Here is a 26,231-nt window from a genome sequence, read left to right as displayed (position 1 = left end):
GATGTTAGCGCTTCAAAAAGAATGTGAGCGGTAGCGTGCAGAAGCCAGTGCAATGCATCTGCAATTGCGCGAATATGTGGTGGCGATTCAAGATATGCGCCATGCCAGCTTGCTGATTGGCTGAAGGAATATCTCATGAGGAGCGTCACAGGAAGGGCTGTTTCGTAAACGTCATTTTGACGATGCGTGACGTTGCGCTGGGCCGCCATTGCTGAGATTTTCCGCCATAATTTTTGCTGCGACGAGCCGCGCGAATTATGCTAATGGGCAGCCATATGCAATGGCAGCTGAGAGGAATGCGTATCGCCACATTTTCCCCGTCGTTTGGCACCACGAAAATCTTTTGTTCATAACGCGTGCTCATAGTATTTGCATCGCTCTCGGGTGGTGTTGGCATTTGTGTTTGGAGCCATCATTTTTTAAAAGAACGCGTTTATACGAAATAATATGGGTTGAACATAGCAAACTTTCGGCAATGTTGTCCACTTTTCACTGCTGCATTTGTATTGTAATCAAGATTAATGCCTTTTCGCACAATCAAAAGTTATGACAACGGCCTCTTTCTAATTTACAAAAAGAAATGTACGCAAGGCAGCGCCTTGAAGTTTCCTCCATCGGTGCGAGTAACTAGCGAAATGAACAAGAGATGGCAGCGCCGGCGCTTGCGTCGTTCTAGTGGATATCTCTGGCGTGCGCAACGCTGTCGGTGATATTCGGCCGTTTCTCAGCCAGCCGAGTCGGGCTGAGTCACTTGCGCTTCACGAGATAGCGATAACGTCGCCTAGAACGTGCGCGCATCATCACTGGTAGGTCGCGTATGTTGTCTTAAGCAAGAAAACAAGCACGTTGGCGCCAACATGCGATGACTCATTCCGTTTTCCGGGGACACGCATCCTGGCTATTGAAGCAGACGATGGCTTGTACGCAGCAGACGACGGAAGCAAGAAGCGTTTTCGACGGAATAATCATACGCTTTGAGATAGCTGCTTTATTTTTACTGCGGAGGAAAACTGTTTTGCTTTACCGATAACGCTATATTCAGTGCCTTCATTTCAATTTCTTAGGCGAAACGTCAAGTTGGCGTCACGTTACGTAAGCAAAACTGGGCCACCAGCGCCATTTTGTTTGCGTCGCGCCTACGTCACGCACCGAAGAAAATGGCGGAATGTCCAGAATAGCGCCCCAGAAAAGCTGGATACGTACGCGTTCATCGCAGCACAAGCATAGAGAAAGGAATTAAACAAGAGAGGACACTCTTCAAAAACTGGCAACAGGAAACACGTCACGCCTAGTTTCAACTCCATCCGTTAGTTGATGCGAGCATCAGAAAAAGAATGTGAAATAAACTTACAGACAACGTTTTATTTTTGTTATTCTTTCCCACTAAAAGTGAACAAGTTTTGCGTGTAAATAAACTTGTGCTTTGCGACTTATTTTTGTTGCGTTGCCTAGCAACAAGCTAGCGGCACGCCAGACGCGCGTGCATACGTCATGCGCCAGGCAAGCCGCAGGATTGAGCGAGGCCGGCTGCGCATATGAAGCTCGCGTGCTCGGCGACCCGTCTTTTTAGGATGTAGCCCGTTTTTTGGGGGCTCCCGGCGTTCTTTTGCGTTCCGTATGCATTTCGGCACGGCCCAGCTGCACTATACTGGACTACAACAAGGTGAGGAATTTTGTTTGACAGTCTGCGACGCACTTCAATCTCATTTACGCTTACTGCACAAAACTGGACCTATATAGTGACGCAGTTATCTAAAAACAGCTCCACCGTCCAAGCCTCGTTAACTTGAGTTAATTATTCTTACTGGGAGATGTTTGCAACGCTTTCTCTGAGCCTAAGCATAATTAAAACTTAGTTCGGTGGTTTTTGGGCACGCTCGCCGCACCTGGCTTTGTGACGAAAAGCACCCTGGCCGTGTGACGCAGCTTCACGTGTACTGAATCTTACCGGGAGAATTTTTGGTGCTTTCTCTGACCCCAGACATCATTGTAACTAATTTCGTTACTTTTTGGGGTACTTTTCAAGCACAGTAGCCGCGCTGCGTGTAGTGGCGCAGTTATCGAAAAGCAGCTCGGCTGTGTGCCGCAATTAGTTTCGCGTGTACTGGTTAGTTGCAGAAGTTCGTGACGCATTCTCTGACCCGAAAAAGTATTGTAATCCATTTGGTAACTTTTTGGGATATCTTGAGGCATGCTCGCCGCGGCCGGGGTTGTGAAGCTGTTTGCAAAAAAGCAAGCCGGGCATAGTTAGTTAGTTTCGCGTGTACCGAATTTTAGTGGGACAAGTTTGTGACGCATTTTATAGCCCTGCAACAACGTATACCTTATTTCGGTACTCACGCTCGTCGAAAACGCGACGAGCGATAGCCGAGAGTGATAACACGGGCGTGTTGCCTGCGCCGTGTGTGTTGCTCACTTCTGTTTCCCTTCCTTACGTAAGTAGAGTGCGTGTCTCCAGTTCCTACCCGAACCAAGCTTATCGTGGATAGGGTCCTCTTTCGTTTCCTCTGGAAATGGACAACTGGTTGTGTGGCTCGGCAGGTGCTTAAGTTGCCCAAGGACAAGGGAGGACTCGGAATTCCCTACCTGGGCAACGTGGCTACTGCAGTACACGTCAGGTGGACCCAGGTTGCTCTTAACTCAGATATGCTTGTGACTCGAAGCTTTACTTCTTTTTTTCGTAGTGCCCGACTCTGTTTGTTTTCGCAGAGCACATTTTCCCACTGTGTGCCTCACTCAGTTTCCCCATCCACCATTTATGCGGCGGCTGCCAACTCTCTGGTATCGGCCTGGGTGAGCTGAGATCCGAAAAGTTCAACAACCCAAACAAAGGCACACCGCAGGGATCGGTCATCTCACCCATCCTGTTCAACGTTGCCATGATTGGACTGGCCCAACAACTAAACGAAGATGAAAACAGACTCGAAGGAGAAGCGGCAATAAATTACATCCGAAAAGCAACAGCCGAATCTTTCCAAGGCAATGACGAGGTTATACTTGTTGGAAAAAAGAGCATGAAAGAGACCCAAGGGGAAAAGCAGCTGGTGCTAACAAATTTAAACTGGAAGAAAGCGGAAGAGAAAATTCCTAAGCGTACAGCCACAGGGCTAGACGAGGTTCCCATTAGGCTGATAAATGAACGAGGACTGTAGGGGTTGAAGGACGGACTTCGGGATGAAAACCAAACTTGGGAGTATTTATTTTACATTATATATATACAGAGAGGTGAGAGTAAAGTAACAGTCGTACAGTCATTACGGGCCGGCAACTCGGACGCTGCGGCCCGCGGCAAGAAGTTCGAGAGGTGAATCAGGGAATCAGGGAATGCTCTGGTCTCTCTGGAATGCTTCTTTTAAACTCTTCGAGGACTGGAAGTCGCGTCATGTTCGACCAATGGGAGAGTCCGCTCAGATGACGCCATTTTCAGCCAATAGTTGGCGCCCGTATCGCGTTGTCACACCCGGCGGCTCTCTGCGGTCTTGCCTCGCAGACTTGTAATGCGCTTCTTCAAAGGAGGAGAAGTGGGGGGGGGGGGGTGCTCATGCTCCATTGTCCGAGTGCCCACCTGCTCCCGGTGCTACGGCCGCGCAGCGGTAGCAAATGTCTTCTTCAAAGGCGATGAAGAGTTACGCTTGGGCCTTCCCGGCACGTCCGGCTGTCACGGCGCATTACCGCCGTCTTGGTTTGGCACCCACTTTACTTCCAACAATGCCGTGCTATCCCCTCGCTTTCTGGAAAAGTCAAGCATTGAATAGTTCCTCGGCGGCACACGACCTGGGGGCCGCAAACTTGTTTGCACGTGTCTTGTGGCCTTCAACTTGTTTGCTCGGGCGCTCCTCTGGAATGTGCTTTCCTGCTTCTGCATTCCTCAATTAGCTGTGCTGCGATTCGATGTGGTCTGGGGAACTCGAAGTAGCCTCAGGAAAAGGCGCCATATCTAACAGGACCAAAAAGTAAGGAAGCTCTGGTGAAAGCAGTGGAAATTTAGAACTTTAAAAGATAGACGAATACCAGACAGTTGGCGACAAAGTAGAATGAATTTGATTTATAAAGGAAAGGAGGAGAAAAACAGAATTCACTCATATAGACCGTTGACGATTACATCGGTAATATACAGGCTAGCAATGCAGGCAATCAAATTAAAGCTTAAAGCATGGACAGAGAATAATGGCATTTTGGGAGAGCTTCAGAATAGGTAGGCGTTTGGATGACAACTTGTTTGTTCTTACTCAGTGTATTGAAATATCAAAAGCAGAAAGCAGACCGTTGTATGTGGCCTTTTTAGACATTACAGGAGCCTACGACAACGTGGACCGCAACATATTAACGCGATAGTGTTAAGGAGCTCGTGTCGCTGAAAAGCCGTTGTCGCCGGCATCGGTGTCCGCGGCGTTGACCGTGAGCGATAAATCACGGCAGGCACTTCATAAATAAAAAGCAACTTCCAAGATGTGCTGGGTGGGAATCGAACCAGGGTCTCCGGAGTGTGAGACGGAGACGCTACCGCTCAGCTACGAGTTCGATGCTTCCAAGCGGTACAAACGTGCCTCTGGTGAATGCGGTGTTGCCTTCGAAACTAGCCGTGGAAAGTTATACTGCGGTGTATATCGGTAATTATGAACATGTAACTTACAGAAGTCGCAATTACACGAGTAGCGAAGTGCGTTTCCGCTGCATTTCTTCTGCGCTTTCCGCACACGCAGAGCCATCATGCGGCAAACACATAAGACCCCCTCCTCTCCATGTACGGCGCTGCCCGGACAGATGGCGCGCCACGCGCGCATTGGAGCTGCGAGGACCGGTGCGAGGCGGTTCGCGGCCCGGACTCTCTCTCCCCTGACAACGCTTCGCCTTGCTCCCTCTGGAGAATCAAGCGTCCTTCCTTTCTTTAGATCGCTATCTGTCTATCTCTCTGCCCGTGCCGATCACGACGTTTGGCTGGCGTGCATCATTTCCCCCTCCGAGATACCGAGTTCTTCGGTTCGTTCCGCTTGCTCAGGCGCACGTTTCGTTGCTGCGCCGAACGCCGCGTTGCTCGACCATATGGCTCGACGCTCACCGCGTCCGATGCGGGGCACCTCGTAAGTGATGGCTGCCCTGTAGCCCATTGTCTTACACCCCATGGCGGGTCTACGGGAACGCTGTCGCGTTCCACTCTTGAAGGCGAAGCTTAAGCGTCCTCCAATTTTTGTGGGATATCCTGGAAGGGGAAGGCTTAGATAACGATTGTATACAGCTTTTGAGAGAGATTTACCTAGAAAATACCGTTTGCGTCGAATGGGAAGGGATGAGGAGCGAGGAGAAAGTTCATATCAACAAGGGACTGAGGCAGGGGTGCCCTTTATCCCCGGTGTTTATGATGTACATGGTGAGGATGGAGAGGGCGCTTGAAGGAAGTAATATCGGGTTTAATCTCTCATACAAACAGGCGGGTACAGTAATAGAGCAGCAACTCCCAGGTTTATTTTATGCGGACGACATTGTGTTGCTAGCTAACAAGCAAAGTGATTTGCAACGTCTGGCTAATATCTGTGGACAGGAAGGCAACGATTTAGGTTTGCAGTTTAGTGTTAGAAAATAAGGTGTTATGGTATTCAATGAAAACAGTGAACAGACAGTGGAGATACAGGGCCAAGAAATACCTCGGGTAACAGAATATAAATACCTTGGTATATGGATAAACGAAGGCAGTGATATGGAAACACAGGAAAAAGCCATAACAGTAAAGGGGAAGAGAAATGCAGCCATAATGAAGCACAGAGCGCTATGGGGATACAATAGGTACGAGGTCCTCCGAGGTATGTGGAAAGGTGTAATGGTTCCAGGACTTACTTTTGGAAATGCGGTTGTTTGCTATAAATCAGGGGTACAATCAGGACTCGACGGGAACCAAAGGTCAGTGGGTCGCCTCGCATTGGGGGCTCACGGGAAGACTACAAATGAAGCTGTGCAGGGTGATATGGGCTGGACTAGTTTTGAAGTGAGGGAAGCTCGCAGTAAAATTGAGTATGAAGAACGGCTGAGGAATATGGAAGAAAGTAAATGGGCTGGGAGAGTGTTCAGGTATCTGTACAGGAAAAACATTGATTCACAGTGGAGGAAAAGAACTAGGAAGCTTACCAGCAAGTATGCGGCCTGTAGGGTGGACAACACAACAACAAAGGTCAAGCGGAAAGTCAGAGAAGCTGAATTAATCTCATGGGTGGCGGCAATGGAAAAGAAACCTGCCATGAGTAACTACTTAAGAGGAAAAAACGAAATCAGGAAAGAAACCATTTATGATAACTCAAAGGGAAGCTCATTACTTTTCGAAGCGCGATCAGGATGCCTCAGAACGCGCACCTATAAAGCGAGATATAAGAAGGAAGAAGAAGCATGTGCTTGCTGTGGTAAAGCTAGGGAAACTACGGAGCATGTTTTATTAGAATGTGAAGACGTTTACCCGGCGGTCGATTTAGGCAGCACTGGCCTCCTTGAAGCCCTTGGGTTCAGAGGGAGCAGTGGTAAAGCAAACATGTCCGCAATAGACATTAGTAAGAGGCGACTGGAGGATTGGTGGAAGAAAAGTAGGGAAACGACAAAAGACGGAGACGTACAAAAGCACAGTTCACAATAGGGGATCAGAAAATTTGGGTGTGGTAGTTCATAGTGTTTTTTTGTCTTTTTTTCATTGTTTAACCTAGGTAGAATATTAAGCAGTATAGCAGCAAGAGCTTGGTGGCGCAACCCACCGCCCCGTTCCAAAGGGGACGCTCATAACATCCATCCATCCAGCGGCAGATTGAGAACGTTTAGTGACGTCAGTGGACACCACTTATTTCGTGATAATACCTAAATACATGCTTTCTGCTTTTGATCTAATTGCTCGAGATTTTGGTTTCTGGAGATTTTTGTGTAGATAATGAACAGTAACTATAGTCAATGGCAGCAGACATTGTTTTTGTAATAGAATATGTCTTAGAATGGCAACACTGCTCGCGAGGCCAACGAGTTCGTTTCTTGCTTTGCCCACGCAGACAGACTACCTCACCAGGTTAGATCGTGTTCTATCAGCAAGACTCAACATGAACTCAACGAGCGACCATGAAAGCGGAGAAGCTCAAGCTGCTACTTCATCAGTTCGTAACAGACCGGCCTTGCCGCAGAGCAGCGCGGAGTCGCAGCATACCGCAACATTCAGGTCGGAGCACTGGGATCGTATGATTGACAGCCAAGAGCGAGAGCTCATGGACGACCAAGTGATAAAGACTGTCTGTCAGCATTACTTAAATGCGATCGTTGATGAGGTTGCCCGATTGCGTGCAACGGCGTTGATACCCGAGCTGCCACGCGAAATGCTGACAGAGCTCGGACTGGACAACTTTGTCTATGCAATGAAGAGTATGACCAGGTTAACTCTTGAGAAAGACTTCGTAGCCGCATTCATGGATAAGTACGGAAACAGTGCGGCCTCGGACTGTACTGGCCACCAACTCCTGACACCCGGCAACCCCCGTCCCCGTGATTTGGAAGAAGTGCTCAAGGTTTACGGTCTGCTGGACGCCTGCCAAGGCCATGGAACTCCAGCGAGTCTTCCCCCAAGGCCTGATGAGCGTCCATCATGAGAGCTTGGCTTTCTGAATAAAATATTTTTTGCACAACAAGGCAACGTCCCTTTCTCACTATGAAAAAAAAAACTCATATGTGACTAATTTTTAAAAGCGTGTTCACTGTAAGCAGAATATGCGCGCTTGACCAGCATTTTCTTAATGCAGCAGGTTTCTCCGGGTCAAAAAGTTGGCAGATAGATGGGTCGGCCGAGAGGCTGCGCTTCAGACAGGGATCCAACGGTTCCAGTGTTGAAGAAGGAAATGCCAAAGATGAGACTAGTCTCTATAATAGTATTAGGTACGTAATACATACTCTTTTCAACATGGTAAAGCCCTAGGGTACGTCAAACATTCCCTAGATGAGATTATTGGGTCAGTTGAAATCGTCAAAAATGCGATTAGCTGATGCTAATCGACGTGGCTGAGTGCAAGTCGCGTACTTAAAACTGCAATGTCGTTTATGAGGGACGTACCTAGTGGAGGCAGGCGCCGGATCAATTTTGAACACGTGGAAGTCTGTAACGAGCACCCAAAGCTCGGTACACGGAAGTTCTCGCACTCAGCCCCCATCGGGAAGTACCCTACGCGGCTGGGAATCTCAGCCCACGAGCTCGTGTGCTTAGCAGCAGACCGCCACTGAATCACCGCGGAGGGTGAGAAAACTTACAATTCGAGCATATTTTTCGACAAGACTAGAAACAGCGCACAAAGGACGGTGGAAGACACAACTAGTCCCAGTGTTAACTGTGCCTTTCACTGTCCTTTGTGCGCTGTTTCGTCGTCCAAGAAATGTACCAACTCGTCCAGCTCTCATTTCTAAAAAGATCAGCCGTTAATTAACATTAAAAAAATATATTCAAACATTTTAGAAGTCGATCACTGGCGAAAATTGGGTCCATCCACACGGTCAATCCTAACAGTCGGCGCCGGAGGCAACCGCCTGCCTGACATAAGGGTAAAACGTATTACTGTTCGAGTACGCTTCCCATTGCTAGTGGACTAAGGGGTCACATGTTTCTTTGTTGTACTTCAACACTTACACCATGCATTTTAATGCTTTACAGTCGCCGGTCTTTGTGGCAACTGTCGGCTCGGAAGTGGGTGGGAGAGGAATATATTTGGTACGAGTCCCTGCATGGAGGACGGAAATATGCTTCGCGGGCATGGTTCGCATGCAGGAAAGGAGTGACGTATGAGGAGCGTCATGGAGTACACGTGAGAGAGCAGCTAGAAGCGCGCGCCGATCAACAGACGATACTTACAGAACAACAGTACGGTGGATCTTGAACCTAATACATGCCCCTTTGTACCCGCAGTGCACTCGCCTCAACAGATCGGCGCGTTTGGCACGTGGCGATTGGCGGCCATGTCCATGTTCACATGCTCTTGTGGTCAGAATATGGCCTAATAAACCGGCATTTAATCACGCGTTCGGCGCGTTGAGTTGAGTGGCGCATTGACGCATAATGGCATCCAGTGACCGCAATGACATCCACAGTGGATATCCATTGAATATTGACTGTCGGGGTATGGATATCCCTGGGCTGTGCTGAATTTGTCTACCGGACGTCCCTTTTAATTGCATCATCGCTTGGCCGCACCTTCCGTGTTCTGCGGAATGTCCCTTGGATATGCGTGAGGATCATGAATACATGCTGAGTACATTGCACGAACGTGCCAGAGCCTTTTGCGTGCTACACGATATATATATATATATATATATATATATATATATATATATATATATATATATATATATATATATATATATATATATATATATATATATAATTTCATGCGAGGATTAATGCCTCAGAGCATTCAGGGGTATGGGATGCAGGGAATTGAACAAAGATTTGTGGTTCTTATGAAAGTCAAGGAGGGATCGATAATGTGGCCCCTGCGTCCAAGCAGTGTAGTGGCTAGGATTATGCAGCGAAAGTCCAGCTGCTGCAAGGTGCCGGAGCCTCGTCGGTTTCAACGCAGGGCAAACCCATAGCAGGTGGTGGATGTCGGCTTGAGCACTGCGTGACTTGCAGACTGGACACCTAGGGCGGGGATATAACTGGCGAAACTGCGGCCACTTCCGAGTCATGGCAACAGGGAGGGCAACCCAGACCCGTATCCTCCGAATCGCAACATTCTTCTCTGCACGGGTAAGACCGCAGGGGAAGGTTACCACACAAGGAGGTATGAGAGTACGTGTGCGGCGCAGGTGGTGCTCCTTTCTTGTTAAAAGGAGGGTTGCATCATCTAGGTGAAGGAGCTGATGCAGTGATCATGTAGAGGTTGCTAGACGGGTCGACGAATCCGCACGGCTTTGGAAGATCAGAAGGTCGCGTGAGATCCACGTACTCGATAAATATTTGCTGCGGGATGCGTGCCGCCAGAAGATCGATCTGCTGACATATTTCAGGGCTGCGACTGACGCGTCGCAGGAGCCGCTTCACCTGGATGGCATCAGTGCGGATGGCGATGCGGGCCGTGTGGACCATGGGAACAGCGGCCAATCGCTCAGTTCTAGATATCTAGAATTTGTCGCTCGTCGCCCGGAAGTGCTATGAGCGACTAGCCAATAGCGCGAAGCCAGAACTGGATGTACATCACTCAAATACTACTGTTTGTCGCACGTAAGGAGCAAACGATTGAATTTTCATACGTGCAATGATAAGAACATATTGCAAAGCCCTCCGAAATATTTTATGCTGATTTTTACAGTAAAATACATCAACTTAATTTAATAAAGCACGGGTCAAGCTAGTTTCGGCGCGTATATTACTACCCTCATACCGGCATCACCGGGGAAACGTCGCTGAATATCGTCACTCGCATGGGGTACGACTTGTAGGCGACGAGCGAACGCAACAGCCATTTCCGTCGCATCGCTTGTCGCTGTCGCGCGCAAGATCGCTTGCATGGAGTTTATACTTAAATAATAAACTTCGCACATTCTTACCCCGTTTTGTCTGACTTTAATCAAAAATCTAACCACGATAAATAACTGGTACTTGTTTACGACAAAAATTGAAGGTTTGGTTGACAGGTTTATTCCAAGCATAACCTGATTACCTTACTTATCCTTACAACTGTAATCATGCATAAGCAACTCGCCCACCAGCACGTGCTCAGTGCCAAGCATAACCATAAGAACTAACCCTCAAAACCCTTGGTTCACAAACACACTCAAACGTCTTGAAAACAAAAAGAAGCGTCTTTTCCGTTCAGCCAAGTTGCGGCCTAGTCAGAACGCTTGGGACAAGTATTATACAGCTGAAAAGACGTATCTACAAAATTTGCGAGAAGTCGAACACTCTTTCTTTCATTATGATCTGCCTAAAATGTTGTCTACTAACCTCCGTAGGTTCCGGCAAGTCATTACTCTCCAGAATACACGCACAATTTCCCTCACCGATGCATCAGGTGAAACTATCTGTGAATCCAAACGCGCCAACATTTTTAACGCAGCTTTTTCATCTGCGTTTACTAATGAAACAGATCCGGCTGTTTCTCCAAACCCTGCAATTATTCAGGAGACAATGCCTGCACTTGTATTTTCTTCAGAGGGATTTTTGTCACTAATAGAGAATTTAAAGCTTTCATCCTCTGCTGGCATTCACATCAACGCTAAGACACTGCAGAACACCAAAGATACATGTTCATCTGTGTTATGCTTGTTATTCACTCAGACACTCCTCACAGGCCAACTGCCCAACTGACCAAAGATTGGAAAAAAGGGAAGGGCATTCCAGTCTACAAATCAGGTAACAAGAAGTCACCTTTATATTACCGTCCCATTTCTCTAACTAGTATCCCCTGCAATATCATGGAACACATCATCTATACTCACATCATGGCATTTCTTGACTCGAATAACTTTTTTAATCCTGCCCAGCATGGCTTTCGCCACAGTTACTCCTGCGGGACGCAGTTTGCCGCATTCTTACACGATCTGCACTCTAAACTGGATTCTAATCTTCAGTATGACGTAATATTTTTAGATTTTGCTAAAGTCTTTGATAAAGTACCCCATAATCACCTTCTGATAAAGCTTTCCCGCTTAAATTTTCACCCTAATATACTGAAGTGGATTGAACAATTTTCGACTAATCGTTCACAATTCGTCACCATTAATAAAAGGAATTCTAATTCAGTCTCTGTAACATCAGGATCCCTACAGTACGTAGGGATCCATGCTCGGCAGGCTACTTTTCCTGATATACATAAATGATTTACTGTTAAACATAACATCTAGCATACGCATGTTCACGTACGATTGTTTGATAAATCGGACTATTATTTCCGCTGCTGACTAATCTTCTCTTCAAAGTGATCTTAATTTGTCCAGAACTGGTGTAACGAGCGGCTAATGGAACTGAACCTGCGTAATTGTAAATATTTGTCAATTCACTGTCGTCGTAATTATTTCGTATTTCGTTATGCAATCTCTGAAGTTCCGTTACAACTAGTTCACTCGCACAAGTATTTAAAAGTAACACTTTCGAGCGATCGTTCTTGGCATTCTCACGTTACTAACCTAGTATCATCTGCGAACAGGACGTTAGGATTTTTAGAACGCCAGCTGCAACATGCTCAACATGTAAATTAGCCTATAAATCATGTCAGGTCAAGACTAGAATTTGCATCGCCTGTTTGGTATCCTCATCAAGCAAACCTAATTAATGATCTCGAATATGTACAAAATTGCGCCGCTTGTTTCATTGAATTGTCACATTCCTTTGATATCAGCGTTTCCTTCTTAAAAACTGCATCCGCATTATCCCCCTTACCGCTCCATCGTCACACTACCAGCCTATCTTTATTTCACAAATTCTTTCATTGCCCTATGCGCATCGCACCTTACATAGTACCCCCTACACACATATCTCGATCACCGCACCAGCCATCAGCTACAGGTTGCCCGTCCACGCCCACGCACCTGTCACGTTTTCAAATTCTTTTTTTTTTCCTCGCACAGCTGCAGACTGGTACGGCCTTCCTATTGCTGTCATCATGTGCCTGTCGAAGTTCGTCGAAAATGTAAAAAACTTCCTGTTATTGTGACTATGTTTTTATTCTTGCTGCCCCTTATGTAACACCCCATTTATTGGGGCCTTCAAGGTAATAAAATGAAATGAAACGTTTCAGTTGCTAGGAGCGCATGCAAATATAGCAAGTGGGTGTGTGTAAGAAATACAAAAGGGTGAGCATGCACTGTGCCAAAGGATGTATACCCGAGCTGCCCGAAAGGGAACACCAAAGTTGTTTCCAAGCAACGATTACTTGTGACAAGCGATTATGCTTCAAGTAGCCACGCGACTGATCATTTTGTCTTGAGGAGTATGTTTACATTCAACATAGATATTTAGCCAATGTGGTCCCTTGAATGCAAATTTTAATGTTCTCTTCCATGCTGCTAAGGGCACATGTGGCGTGGCCTAGACAGCAGCTGCTTGGTGTCAGATGAGGTGGCAATTCATTTTAGATCACAGCCACTCTCTCTATATGCTACTCTTGGGTCTGCATACAGTACATAGAGAACTGTACTCTGTATGCTCTCACTCCGATCACTGCTTGTGTCCATTAAATGAAGCAACCTTTTTAAGATAAGCCTCTGCATGGTGCTATTCTGTGCTGAAAACTCTAGTTTTTTAAAAGAAGGGCTCACAAAAGAAATTGTCAACAGCATCATGCACTAGTGCTTTCAATCTGACACTTCTCTGTAACAAGTTCTTTGAAACATCTTGCATACAAGCATAGACATATCGAGCATAGGGACATCTACTAAGTGGTAGCAAGCCAGCAAAGTTAATAATAAACATGACTGCATGAGCATCTCTGCTATACAGCAAGAGTTTACTGCATCAAACAACATCACAAAAATTTAATTCTCAATTTTTCCAACATATGCATCCCTTACCTCATATTGAGCATATACAATAGTGAGAAATATGAGAGGTGCATAATTAAGTGATTGTACACCAGTTATACATCATCTGCAACTTCCATGAACATTCTAGCAATATGTACAAGTTTCTACTGCCTGATGCGTATTACTTGCAAATGAGCAAGCGCTAAGCATTCCCTTTCAAAGTGCTCTTACCATAGACCTGTACACAGCTGTCACTGTTGCACAATATTGTCTCAATGTACACTGATATCAGAGTACAAACTTTCCTGCAGATACTAAAACTTCCCGAGCAACAGCTACCTTGCAGCTCAACCCAGCCACTTAGCACACAGTTGCCAGAATACATACTAGCAAAGCACAATACACTTGACCTTAATTGACACCTAGCCAACACGATGCGATAGTACTCTTTCTCAGCATTATACAAAAATTTCATGGCAAACAACATGACCAAGTACACAATGCACACACTTACTCATATTAGCCCTGTGCCTAGATTAGTAAGAATCGTTTGACTGGCACAAGTTAACACTTGTGTAGCATTTGTGCAATGGATCCTCTACCTTTGTCAGTAACGTTTCTAAAACCAAAACTTGAAGTGGCCCAAGCAAAGAAGACATGCGACTTGGGGATTGTTATGTTTCTAAGATGACATTTTAGTGCAAAGTTTAATCTATGACATCAACGAACACCCACTAGATAAACAAGCCAAGCTTGTGTATTTGTCATTTCACTTTAAACCTACAAGGCATGTCACACACTAATGAAATGATAATTGCAATAACGGGATTTCTGGGCAACATTAATGTGTTAACAGGTGCACAAGCAAAACTCCACAAGCAGGCTTCTCTACATAACTGAAATGTCATTTCTACTATGGTAGAGCTCGTGGCCAAAGTTGGTACAAAACAGGGAATGCAGTATTAGTATGTGGCACTTGTCAATGACATGAATGTTTTTACAGATACGTCAAAAAAATTCCATGCTGTTCTAGCTCTCAGCATGCAAAATCTACCTCCACAGTGTTCACAGCGCTCTAGCTTTATGGAGAAGCCTGCTTGTAGAAATTTGCAAATTGACCATTAGAGCTGCAGTTACATTTTTTAAACGCTATAGCCAAGTTTCAGCATTTGAGGCCTACAATGTACATCTAAGGATTCAATACTATGGTTGTATCCATACCTTGCCTTCTAACAGCACCGAATCATGGCTCTCACTAATGCATAAAGGAGTGACTTTCTGCATTGCCCCCAGTACAGGTGTGTCACAGTGAGTATGCTGCTTAGTTCAGATTTTGTAGGACCAGTGTTTAGACAAAGCAAAAAGAAAAAGACATGCACACTGTGCATCTTTTTCCTTGTGCTTCATCTAAACACTTATTACAATGTCAACTATGCTACACTAACCAGCCCAAGTCTGTCTTATGGGAGTATACTGCTCCACCGCTATCATTTAGAGTGCAGTCCCAGGCGCATCAGTGCTTTGTGTCATTTTGCTGGCAGATGCTTTACCAGTTTCTTTTTCCCTTCATTTGGACGACATAATGCAGAACATAGACTGATACATGATTACTGAAAGACACACACAGCATCATCATCCAAAATAAAACCAATACATGCAACAGTCCTCTTACACATGGTTTGTGGAAATCAGATGATATGTCACACCCTCCACCTAATACATTGATCTAAGCTACACTCTTCTTTAAAGGGTCCCTGAAACAACTTTTGCAAAACTAAGTGAAAGGTTCAGACCGGAAACATATTGCCGAGATGTTGCTAGCTCACAAAAATATCACAGCATGCTACATTAAAAGAAATATACACGATTGCAAATTGCCCTCCCCCACAACCCATACCCTTTCTTCCATTGATTTTATTCCATATAACGCAACATATCAGGTATCTTATCATCGGACAATGCAGGTGCTGTACACTTTCAGCCTTATAGCGCGTGGCCACTTCCCACAAGCACCTGCCAGGCAAAATGATGTTGCAATTGTTTACAAGCATCCTTAACGTGGAGCCTAATACAGGGCTGACAAGTCACTTCATGGCAGGTGCATGTGGGGACTAATATATGTGCATCTGCTGTGTGCCAGAAGACATAGCTGCCTCTGGTTCTCAGCAGACTACAAAACCAGATGGCAATTCAAGCCTACATCTTTACCACACTGTTATCTACCTTTGTTGCTTTTATTTTCACTTCCTCCCCTTCCTCAACGCTACCGAACATGCGTTCTATGAGAGTTACACGGCGCACATCAGCAGATTCAAGTAGACAGCCCTTGTCCTTGGCTGTGGGTAGACCATCTCCTTTAAGAATCATATGTCTCTTTCACTGCAAGCAATCAAAGTATTAAGGGGGTCCTGAACCACCCCTCAGGCTTTGTGAAAAAACACAATTCGCGGATAGCATACACTGCTGTGAACATCTCAGCCAAATTTTGGAGCTGTGTGCTCACAAGCGGAGTGCGAAGTCACCTTTTTCTCAAACGCACTCTTTTCAACAGAAGCTTTCTGCTCAATCTTTTCTGTATGCTTTATTTTGTAATATAGCAGGTTACCTGACGTAGTAGTTCTGCGGAAACCCGCAAGGTGGAGAGAAGAAATGAATAAAGGGAAAATCAGACATCCACCCGTTCGTAGCAATTGCTACAAAGGAAACCCATACGGGTTCCTCGAAAGAAAAGCCTCATAGTTGAAGAAAAATTCGTCCTGGTCTGGGACTCGAACCCGGGACCACCGCCTTTCCGGGGCAGCCGCTCTACCATCTGAGCTAACCAGGCGGCTAGCAGATGGCAGGGCAAAGTCGAATTTGTCGAGAACTCGAAGCTTTTCTTTCGAGGAACTTCGAGGCTTTTCTTTCGAGGAACCCGTATGGGTTTCCTTTGTAGCAATTGCTACGAACGGGTGGATGTCTGATTTTCCCTTTATTCATTTCTTCTCTCCACCTTGCGGGTTTCCGCAGTACTACGTCAAACACTTGTCTTTGCTTCGAGTTGTCGACAAATTCGACTTCGCCCTGCAATCTGCTAGCCGCCTGGTTAGCTCAGATGGTAGAGCGGCTGCCCCGGAAAGGCGGTGGTCCCGGGTTCGAGTTCCGGACCAGGACGAATTTTTCTATGAGGCTTTTCTTTCGAGGAACCCGTATGGGTTTCCTTTGTAGCAATTGCTACGAACGGGTGGATGTCTGATTTTCCCTTTATTCATAGCAGGTTACCATATGGCTACTATTGGCCAATAGGTGACATCAAGAAGGATGTTTGGGTTAGTGCACTTCTTCCTGCTGTTACTGTGTATATTTATCGACACAGTCTAATAAACAGACTGAAGTAAGCAAAAATCTGCTTTCGAATTTTGATAATAATTACGTACTTCCAGAAGACGCTGCCTATCGTCTGCTCACGCTCGGCCGTAGCTGCTCACATAGCAATTAAACTTTGGACACTCGGCTTATCGGTGTCGTAGCCGTTGGGTCTCACTAATTTCAACTAGTTCTGAACACTCCACTAGCTTCGAACTACTTGAAACTTAAGGTCAGACCACACATATGCTTGCCAGCGCATGCTTACTCCTGGCCACTCCAGGTTAGATGCCTTGGGAGACTTCACTTAGTATTAAGCTATTGATAGCACTTCAAAATATACAAGTTGGATGTGGCTACTATACGTCGGTCAACCTGGTGCAGAACAAGGCCAGTCCGCACCACGTAGCACAGCGTGCACTCAAGCCTGGTCATGCACAAAGCAAGCACTGCGCAAACACACTGCGGTTGCATGTAGCTGCGGTCTGCTACGCAGCGTATACTGTGACCAGCACGGAGTGCCGGATTGAGTCCGCTGGCTGAGTGCACTGCAACTCACTGAGCACAACTGCATTTTGTGCGTGGTAGGCGCCGATATAGGAAACTGTGGAGTCTACTTTAGCATCCAAAATTCAAATTTGCACTGCGCGCCACTTTTGACGTTCGGTAGGCACACACTCAGTTGTGGGCATGCCCCATTCAGCCATCGCCTTTGCAGTACAAGACATTGAAGATGGAGCAGAAACACCGCGAACGGGATGCCTGATTGCCAATAATTCCACTTCTGCTGAACGCACTGAAGTACTTTTTGCGGCAAGGTATTTCTGAAACAGTGTAATTTAACTTCAAATGCATTTCTAAACTTCGATAAAAAGTGGTTCAGGGCCCCTTTCAAATACCACTAAAAAGAATATTCGTGCACTGCTGCGCTGAAGATATTGCAGATGATATACAGTAGACTTCTCTTAATTCAACTCCTGTTAATTCAATTTTTTGGTTACTTCGATCCCAACCAAAGGTCTCGGCTGGTGCCCATGCATTTCTATGGTCCCAAACTCTCTCCATTTCGATCCTAAAAGTGGCTTTCACCAAATAATTCGAACTTGAACAGTTAGCATGCACGTGCCTGACCCCTACAAGGAGCCCGATAGTGGCCTATTTAGCGGCAATGCCTGTCTCGGCAGAGCTTAGGGGACAGTGAATGCGTTGAACACGCGTCATCTCTCGTCGAAAACGCCTATTTCTGGCCTGCCTTAAAAAGATTTTTAAGCAATAACCATAGCTCACAATGTCTAATTATGGCATTTACCCGATTCTAACGTGCTTTCCTTTCTTGTTTTAAGAAAATTGGGCCGAAATTTGCCAGTGCAGTGTAATCGGACACAAAACCAAGCCCACCTTCACAGCAGTCATACACATTACCGCATAAATCCGATGTAGTGCGGCAGAGTCAACTTAAAAAAAATGGGTAGGAAGGTAGCATCCCATGTCCAACAATATTTTTAGCTAAAAATCGGCTGTGCATTAGTTTCTTTGCTATCATTCCTACTTTAGTTATCTACTTTGGGCACATAGAAAGTAGGCATACGTTTCATTTGGGGGGGGCGTTAGAATAGGGCAAATACTGCCAAATGAATCAGCGGTACGTTTTGGTGTTTATGCACCTTGTTTAATTCGACCCGCCGGATAATTCGATCATTTTTGGCGGTCCCGTCAGGGTCAAATTAATGGAAGTTGACTTCATAGAAAGCCACACAGGAAGCCGACAAGATTGCTTGCCTGCTTGACAAGTCACCCATTTGCTGTCAATGGGAAGAAGTGGGTGAAAATGAATGGAGTAGGGCTACTATTGCCACCAATGCGAAATCTTTTAAGTTCATTAATAAATTATTGGTTTAATAAACTTGACGCGTCTTCAATGACTTCCTCCAATGATTTAGTGGAACCAACACAACCAAAGAATGTTTCAGGGTCCTTTTAGCAGCATTGTTCTTAGCGCTTCTGTGTTTACGATAGTTCAAAAGAGATATTAATAAAACATGGAGGCATCACTGCACAGTAACTAAGATACTCTTCTGTCTTCGTAGTGTTTTTTTTTTACAATAAATAAAGCGTCCTCACTACTTACTTCATGAAAGACAAGCTATTGCTGCAATTCTTGCAGCAAAAGCTAAAGGAAAGTGTTTGTCGGCATTTCTTGAGCCAGCCACAGCATGCTTTCAATGTCTGTTTAATAGGTAAACAAAACAGAATGCATATTCTCCAAGCTTCCTTTTATGTCACTTCAAAGAAACATCACTAGTCATGCTCTATAGTGCTCTATAAATACAGGCACACAATCAAACTTTCAACAAGAAAGCAAGACAAGAAACACAGAAAAAGAGAAACTGTACAATTCAGAACTCACAAACTAACCCTGTTAAATTTCCAGGCCAAGCAACTGACTGTCAGAATTTGCTATCATAAAGGGTTGGGACTGCCCGAAGTCATCTTGGAGCAATTTTTGTAGCAAGTAAAATTGCCTTTTGGAACACTTTGAAGCAGACAAAATGGCATTTTTTAGCAATTTGGACCAAGAAATTATTATTTCAAAGCAGTTTGGGGCAGGCCAATCTGAATTTTGGAAGAATAATGGAATATGGAATACGGCAGCACACTTTAAACCACAACGAAACAGAATAAACCAACAAGAGCGCTGTACTTCAACATCTGAAAGGGACACTAAAGGCAAATATTGAGTCAAGCTAACGTGATGGATTAGTGCTTGAGAAGCTCTAAGACGACAATATTATTGCAAGCAGGGGCTCAATAATCGAGAAATTGAGGTAAACGCAGGACGTGATTAGAGACTCCCCCAGTACATTCAAGCACTTGCACGATTACGAAAGCACTCCTCAGCTAAATTTTGCCACTAGTAGTCAACCACTCGTTGCAAAATACATCATTGTATTGTATTAGAAGATGAAATAAAATGCTAGTTATCCAGTTCTAATTCATTTTCATAAAAAAGAACTTATTGAAATTACCCTTCACAACGACGCAAGCGGTCGAAAGGTTCGATTTTCGCTCGACTCCGCACCACCCACGCTTTCGTGTTTCAGCAGTTTCATTATCGCATAGTGCTGCGCTGGTTTTGTTGGCTTGCTAAACTCGCACAAACTGCAAGTAGCAGAGAATTCAACTTCCATGTTATGTCGCGGGATGCCCGAACGGTCTACACCACTTGACCGAAAAGCAGCTGCAGCGGCGAATCCACCGCTCTGTCTTGGGTTGGTACTGCTGTCTGTCAGGAGCTGTTGTACTCACTGACGTCAACAAGGGGCAGTGATGGTGAATGCAACGTCGCCACTCCTCCAGTTGGGTGGCGGGAGATTTGAATTTCAAAAAAGGTATTCGGACCCTTCAGATGCAATTTTCTCGTAAACCAAGTCCTTTTTTGGCACAAAACAAGCGTTGCAAGGTTTCTGGAAGGGTATTTAGACAGTCCACGTCTACTTAATGCCTTTAGTGCCCATTTAAGCTGAATTTAAATTCTGAAGCAGATTACTCTGAAACTGTCTAGTGCATCAAAATTTTGGTAATAGGGCCCGTAGACTTTTAATTAGTGATAGAAATCACAAAAGCATTAAAAAATTATGGGGTTTTACGTGTCAAAACTACTTTGATTATGAGGCACGCCGTAGTGGAGGACTCCGGAAATTTCGACCACCTGGGGTTCTTTAACGTGCACCTAAATCTAAGTACACGGGTGTTTTCGCATTTCGCCCCCATCGAAATGCGGTCGCCGTGGCCGAAATCACGAAAGCATACATTCTGCAATAGCGAGTCGGAAATTTCGAAATGCAACACAAGACATATTTTATAAATGCATTATTCTTTATTGTGGGAAGTGCCTAAAAATGCGCTTCCCCAGCACACCGTATGGAGAAGCTAGTGTTATGAACTACTGTGGTTTATTATCGCAATAGCAATTATATGGACACACTAGCTACATTTATGCTGGTGTTGTCAGTATCGCCATCACCGTGATGTTCCGTATGAAGTCCGAAAGTGATAACACCATCGTTGCATGCCGTATGCTGCATGTGCGAGTGAAAGCGTGTGAGGGCGAGTTGACGATGGCAGCTCAATCTCGTGTGCACAAGGGAGGAAAGTGGGGTGAAAGCACGCTGTCTTCCTTTATGTGCAAGGCAATGGGAGGAGGGGAGGAAGGGGGCGTTCTACTCCGGCGGCGGCTACATATGGCGTGGCCGCACAGGCCCTATCCTGAAAGTGATCTGTGATGGGGACAGAATGTATGCGTTGAGTGCTAACAGCTTCGTGTGCACTGTGTCTTCACCGCTTAGTTCGCGTTGAAGTGAGAGGCAGCACGAAAGTCAATTCGGCTACTACTGCTGTGCTTCCTCATTCCAGCGTTTTGACAGAGAGTGTGCATGGTTATCGAGCGAAATGTGTTCACGTTTACTCGTGCGCGCGGCACCATGCTTGTTAATTTAGTCATTAAGTGAATGATTTCAAGTTCATACGACCGATAAAACTACTATCCTTACTTTGTATAGCTGTCTGTGAATTTGCTATCGCAATCGATGCTTCACCTTTCGGGCGAAACTACAACTTTGTTTTTTACGAAATAGACCAAGGCGATTCCAAAGCACCTAATGCTTAACTTTTTGGTATAACGTAAAAATATTCCAATACATTTTAATTCCAAATCTGCTTCATGATTGGTCAAAATGGCTCAGGCCTTGCCCATATGGCCATAAAAACAGTTTTACGTTAGGCCCTGGGGGCAGAGACGCCTGCCTGCTGAATCCGCTGATGCACGCGCCTCCCTAATATCTAGTGCGTTTGCAGCGCCCTCAGCCTACTTTTCATTGTTTTGCACCTCGGCTAGGGAGCCGAGGTGCAACAACTGGCCATTTACGTGGACGCTGCTTCCACAGGCAATGGCTGTTGCACAATCGCTGTCGCTGATGGCTGTGGTCGGACCATTAGCTCCACCACGGTCAGCATGTCCTCCATTGTGGAGGCGGAAGAGGCTGCAATTGCCATCTCTACCTGATGTTAAATTTGTTGTGTCTTACTTTAAACGGGCCATAAGAAGCTACTCTATGTATTGGGGAAATCGACCCCATTGCAAGCAGACATCTCAAACCTCAGGACGCTATCCATCAGATGTGGGTGACAGCTCATGCTGGCAACCCGGGTAAAGAAGCAGCTCACCTAGCCGCTTGAGCAGCAGATAACCGGGAGGTGGTAACGCTCAACCTGGATGGTCGACTTGAACCCATCCTGAGATATCACGAATTACCTCAATTTTACAAGGATTTTTGCAGAGCGTATCCATTCCAAAGCATGATTATCTCCCGGGAGCTGGCTGACTCTACGACTCTATGGCAGGTACAGACTCGATCCGTGCTAAGCCCCAAAAGGTTGGCTGAAATTTCCAAGCAAGAGTTTAAACCTAACAGCAGGCACTGCTAGGCACTAATCGCAGACCAAGCTCACATACTTTACGGGTGCCATCTAACTCCCCTCCCACGCTTGAGGCCTGGGAGTGCATAATCAAGACTGATGACCCAAAATGCCAAGTCATGCTGGCATATTCGGCTAACCGCGTCGCAGCCACATGGCCTCCACACTAGCCCCTCTGCCAGGGTCTCGATAACTAATACGCCTGTAATAAAGTTTAATTCCCTCTCTCTCTTCGGAGAACGAATCCACTTGCTGTTCACGGTCACTGCCGGAGAGCACATGCCGAAGTTGTTCTGGCGCAGCATCATGCAATTTTGGTCACTTTTCTGTGTTTGGGGCAGTCTGGCACAAGAATCGGTGTTCATATCAAAATGCCGCAATCGGCGCAGAAGTCCCACCCCTGATCATAGCAACTTGGGGCCAGCTGGAGTAATTAAATGTATGACACTGTTGCCACAAGTACATATGATCTGGACCTTGTCAAACATGCTTTAGAAAATGTAAGAATATGAGGTTACAAACTGAAAGGTACGAAACACAGTAAAAGGCAAACAAATAACAATAAATGCAAACTTTGAGGAGAAGTTGTTCAAAGTGAGGACAGAATGATGCCTCGAGAAGTTTCTATTCGCAGGAACCTCCATAAACATGACATTCTTGTACACAACAATCAAGCATTCAATAAGGAGCGCTCATCACAGTGACCATACAGGTCCATAAAAACAAGATGATTTGCATTTAATCATGAAGACATACCTGCCTTTCCCCAGCAAAGTTCACCAATAACTCGCAACAACAGAGCTAAACAGTACTCAGATTTGCTAGCTTCACTGCAGCAGCAAGCAGTATATATAGTACCTATTGCATGTTTCAACATAGTTGCAAGCCTGTAAAGTGGAGTTACATAAATGTGCCCCTGATTTCAATACCTGCAGGTGTGACAGCTCTGCCTTTGAAGAGTGTCACTGGCTGGCATGTAAATACAACAAAGTTGTACAACAACTCTACAACAAAATACAACAAAGTCTGACATGTCAATGTCTCCTATGCACCATGCTAGCAGGTTAGCTGTAGCACACCCATGCTATGCAGAGGACAAATTTGAAATCTGTTGTGTACACAATCCAGGGTACATTTCTTGGCAGTCTTTTCCAATTCAAAAGTTGTTTGTGGCCAAAGAGATGCCTTGAGAAATGTGCTGCCTAGAAGTCTACTCAGAAGATACTGCATCATGGGAGGAACAACAAATTCATGCATGTGGCTGCCTTTCAGGCACCACCTGAGAACTTTAGCAAAAGGGTTACCAGACTATCAGCACTTGGAAGCACGACCTGAAATGACCAATGACAATACTGTGCACAGTAAGTAACCAATGTGTTACCGCCCCGTGTTTTATGTAATTATTTGAGCTGGTACCTTGGAAACAGCACTTGGAGGGTGCCTCAAAGATCAACACTTAACTATGAACTGCTATCTACAATGACTCTCTCAGAAATGAAAAAAAAATTGTTTTTCATAAGTCAAGGTGGTTTTCTGATGCTCCCTAAACATGAGTGAACATCGCTTTCAGTGCACAAAACAAAATGAGATTAATGGTGCAAATAACTTATCTGCCTGTCAACCACTGAATACTTTACTTTGCAAACACTTTTTGGCTTACCTGGTGCAAAGCCCAACAACATGGGTTACCGTCACTCTCTCCAGTGAAAGAGGCATCACTGGTAGCGGTAGTAAATATCAGTTACTCAGCATCGACACTGTTGGCTGGCACATGAAAGACGTGTGCAGTGTGCTGTATATAACTGCCTAGTGCTACAAGTTCTAACTGCAACCGAACTGCTTGTTGGCCTAGTTGGTGCTTGCTAAAAGACATGTTTTTTGCCACACGTTAAAAGACACACAAAAGGAAGACACACAGAAGACACCTTTTGTGTGTCTTTTAACTTGTGGCAAAAACATATCTTTTAGCAAGCACCAACTAGGCCAACTAGCCCAACAAGCAGTTCGGTAGCAACATATTTCTAGTACAGCCAGCCTGTCTTCTTGTGCGCGTTTTCTGAACTCGTTACCTAGTGTCGACACAATCGGCAGTTATATCGTTGCAACGACATGCCATGCAAGATATATCGCATTCTGTGCGAAGAAAGGCCTGACCCCTTTTGAAGTGAGTGCCCTCTTCGGTCATGTTGCACCATCCAGGGGACACAGTAATCACCTGTGCCAGATACTGCATTCAAAACTGTAGAGACAAATACGCTTGCTTAATGATTGGCTTTGTGCCACCCGTGTTGTATTCTATGTGTCTTCCTTTTGTGTCTCTTAACATGCAGCAAAAAACATGTCTTACATTCTAACTGCAACCACTACTTCCGTATGGTTCATAACACTAACCCAGCCTCCAACAATACCTGCCGCATGAGGGTTCACGCGCTATGACTGTATTGCCGGTAGCCAGCAGCATCATTAGGCAACACAGTGCCACCCTATTCAGGTGCCGCATTAGGCTAGTGCCACAGTGGTAGCAGTGGCAAAGCGCTCCACATACAGTTGCTCAGTTTAAGCACACCAAATACAGCCGAGTTCTGGCCTGACAATCTTTTGTGCACCACTACATAGGTTAAGCAATACCTAAAAAGCTGGAGTATTGCTACCTCAATAGTGATATCAACATGGTATAAGAACAAGCAAACTGTTGGCACAAGTCCTTTAGCATCACCTTTAACAGCACCTTCAAGCTGATGCTGCCATTGTCAGTAGAAAGAAAGCTGCTGATACCAGAAGTTATGTTGTCACTCCAAACCTAAAGTATATCTCTGGTACATCTTCTGTTATGGTAGCATGTATGTTCTGAGACTCTGCACAAACTAGTATACTTCAAAACCACTATCTACAAAGTGGATATGTCACAACGATTCATATGCTTCAGCCGCTCGCTCTGCACCAACATCATCAGCAGCACCCAGGAAAGCTTCCAGCCTTTCTGCATCTGAAGAGCTTTCCTCCACTGCCTTGTGATGCTTGCGGTGAGACTTTTTCTTAGCTTTGTCACTGGATTCATCATTGCCTTTGTCCTTATCCCTGCTTGACTTGTCCTTGGTCCTCTCTTTTCGATGCTTCTGGCTCCTCTCGCTGTCATCCTGCATGTCCCCAAGGCAGACACATTTTAAATCATTCAACACCTCTTCACCACCACAGTATTGCACAAACTGTCTGGTCAAGCAGTGCACTGTAAGCCAGATGAGATCTCTGTGCATATTTATTCCAGCATCTTAGAAAGAATTGTAACTGAGTAGGACTTTGGCAAAACTCTATGTTTAAATGAGGTCATAGCAGCGAAATGAAGGCGAGGTGATACAGACCTAAACAACAACAAAAAGTTGCCACAATTAGTGCAAAGTAAAGCATGTGATTATTCAAAAGTAAATGCCAGACAAGTAGATGCCATATTTGACACTAAATGACTGCATCATTATAACTATAGTGGCATGGTGTCCAAAGTTAAAATTCACAGATGATCATGCAAAGTGAACACATAGTATTAGGCTTCAAATATCATGTCATGATTAATGCCACTTTCAAGGCAGTTTACTAATGCAGCTGCACACCACAAAGAACATTTAGCTGCCACAATAATTCTCCCAGGTCATGCTGTTGCATGTGATTGAAATAATTCACTTCCTAATAGTTTAAGCATTTATTCTACTTTTTTTATTTATTACTAAGGTTTGGAAAATAATAGCAGCACTTCTATCAAAATAAAGGTAAATGCAGGTAGAAACATACGTTTCACAATCATCTCAGTATAAGTGCAAACTAACGTAAATACTCAATGATCAATAGCTTTTTTTCTCACAAGGAGGAGCTGTGTGGTTTCAGAATCTGTGACCACCCTGATAACTATGTACACAAGCCAAACACCTACACGACAAACTGGCACATGAGAATTGCGCATG

At 45.2% G+C, this 26,231-nt stretch overlaps 1 protein-coding gene and 1 long non-coding RNA gene across 2 annotated transcripts in view; one reads left to right on the top strand and one right to left on the bottom strand.

Annotated features, from left to right (window-relative positions):
* The first annotated feature begins 1,525 nt into the window (after positions 1–1,525).
* On the top strand, positions 1,526–7,643 carry LOC135896201 (uncharacterized). Its single transcript, XR_010562630.1, has 2 exons — positions 1,526–1,663; positions 7,017–7,643. It is a non-coding gene; the product is annotated as an uncharacterized lncRNA (long non-coding RNA).
* An 11,416-nt stretch (positions 7,644–19,059) lies between these two features.
* Positions 19,060–26,231, bottom strand: part of LOC135896203 (rab-like protein 6) — a 136,828-nt gene continuing 129,656 nt past the window's right edge. Inside the window, exon 16 of the mRNA XM_065424570.1 lies at positions 19,060–25,415. Within this exon, the coding sequence (XP_065280642.1) occupies positions 25,182–25,415 (234 nt within the window). The 3' untranslated portion in view covers positions 19,060–25,181. The remainder of the gene's footprint in view (positions 25,416–26,231) is intronic.

This window comes from Dermacentor albipictus, unplaced genomic scaffold (assembly GCF_038994185.2).
Source record: "Dermacentor albipictus isolate Rhodes 1998 colony unplaced genomic scaffold, USDA_Dalb.pri_finalv2 scaffold_17, whole genome shotgun sequence".
Classification (NCBI taxonomy): domain Eukaryota; kingdom Metazoa; phylum Arthropoda; class Arachnida; order Ixodida; family Ixodidae; genus Dermacentor; species Dermacentor albipictus.
Note: the sequence above shows the minus strand (reverse complement) of the source record. Positions and strands in the feature narration are given on the sequence as shown.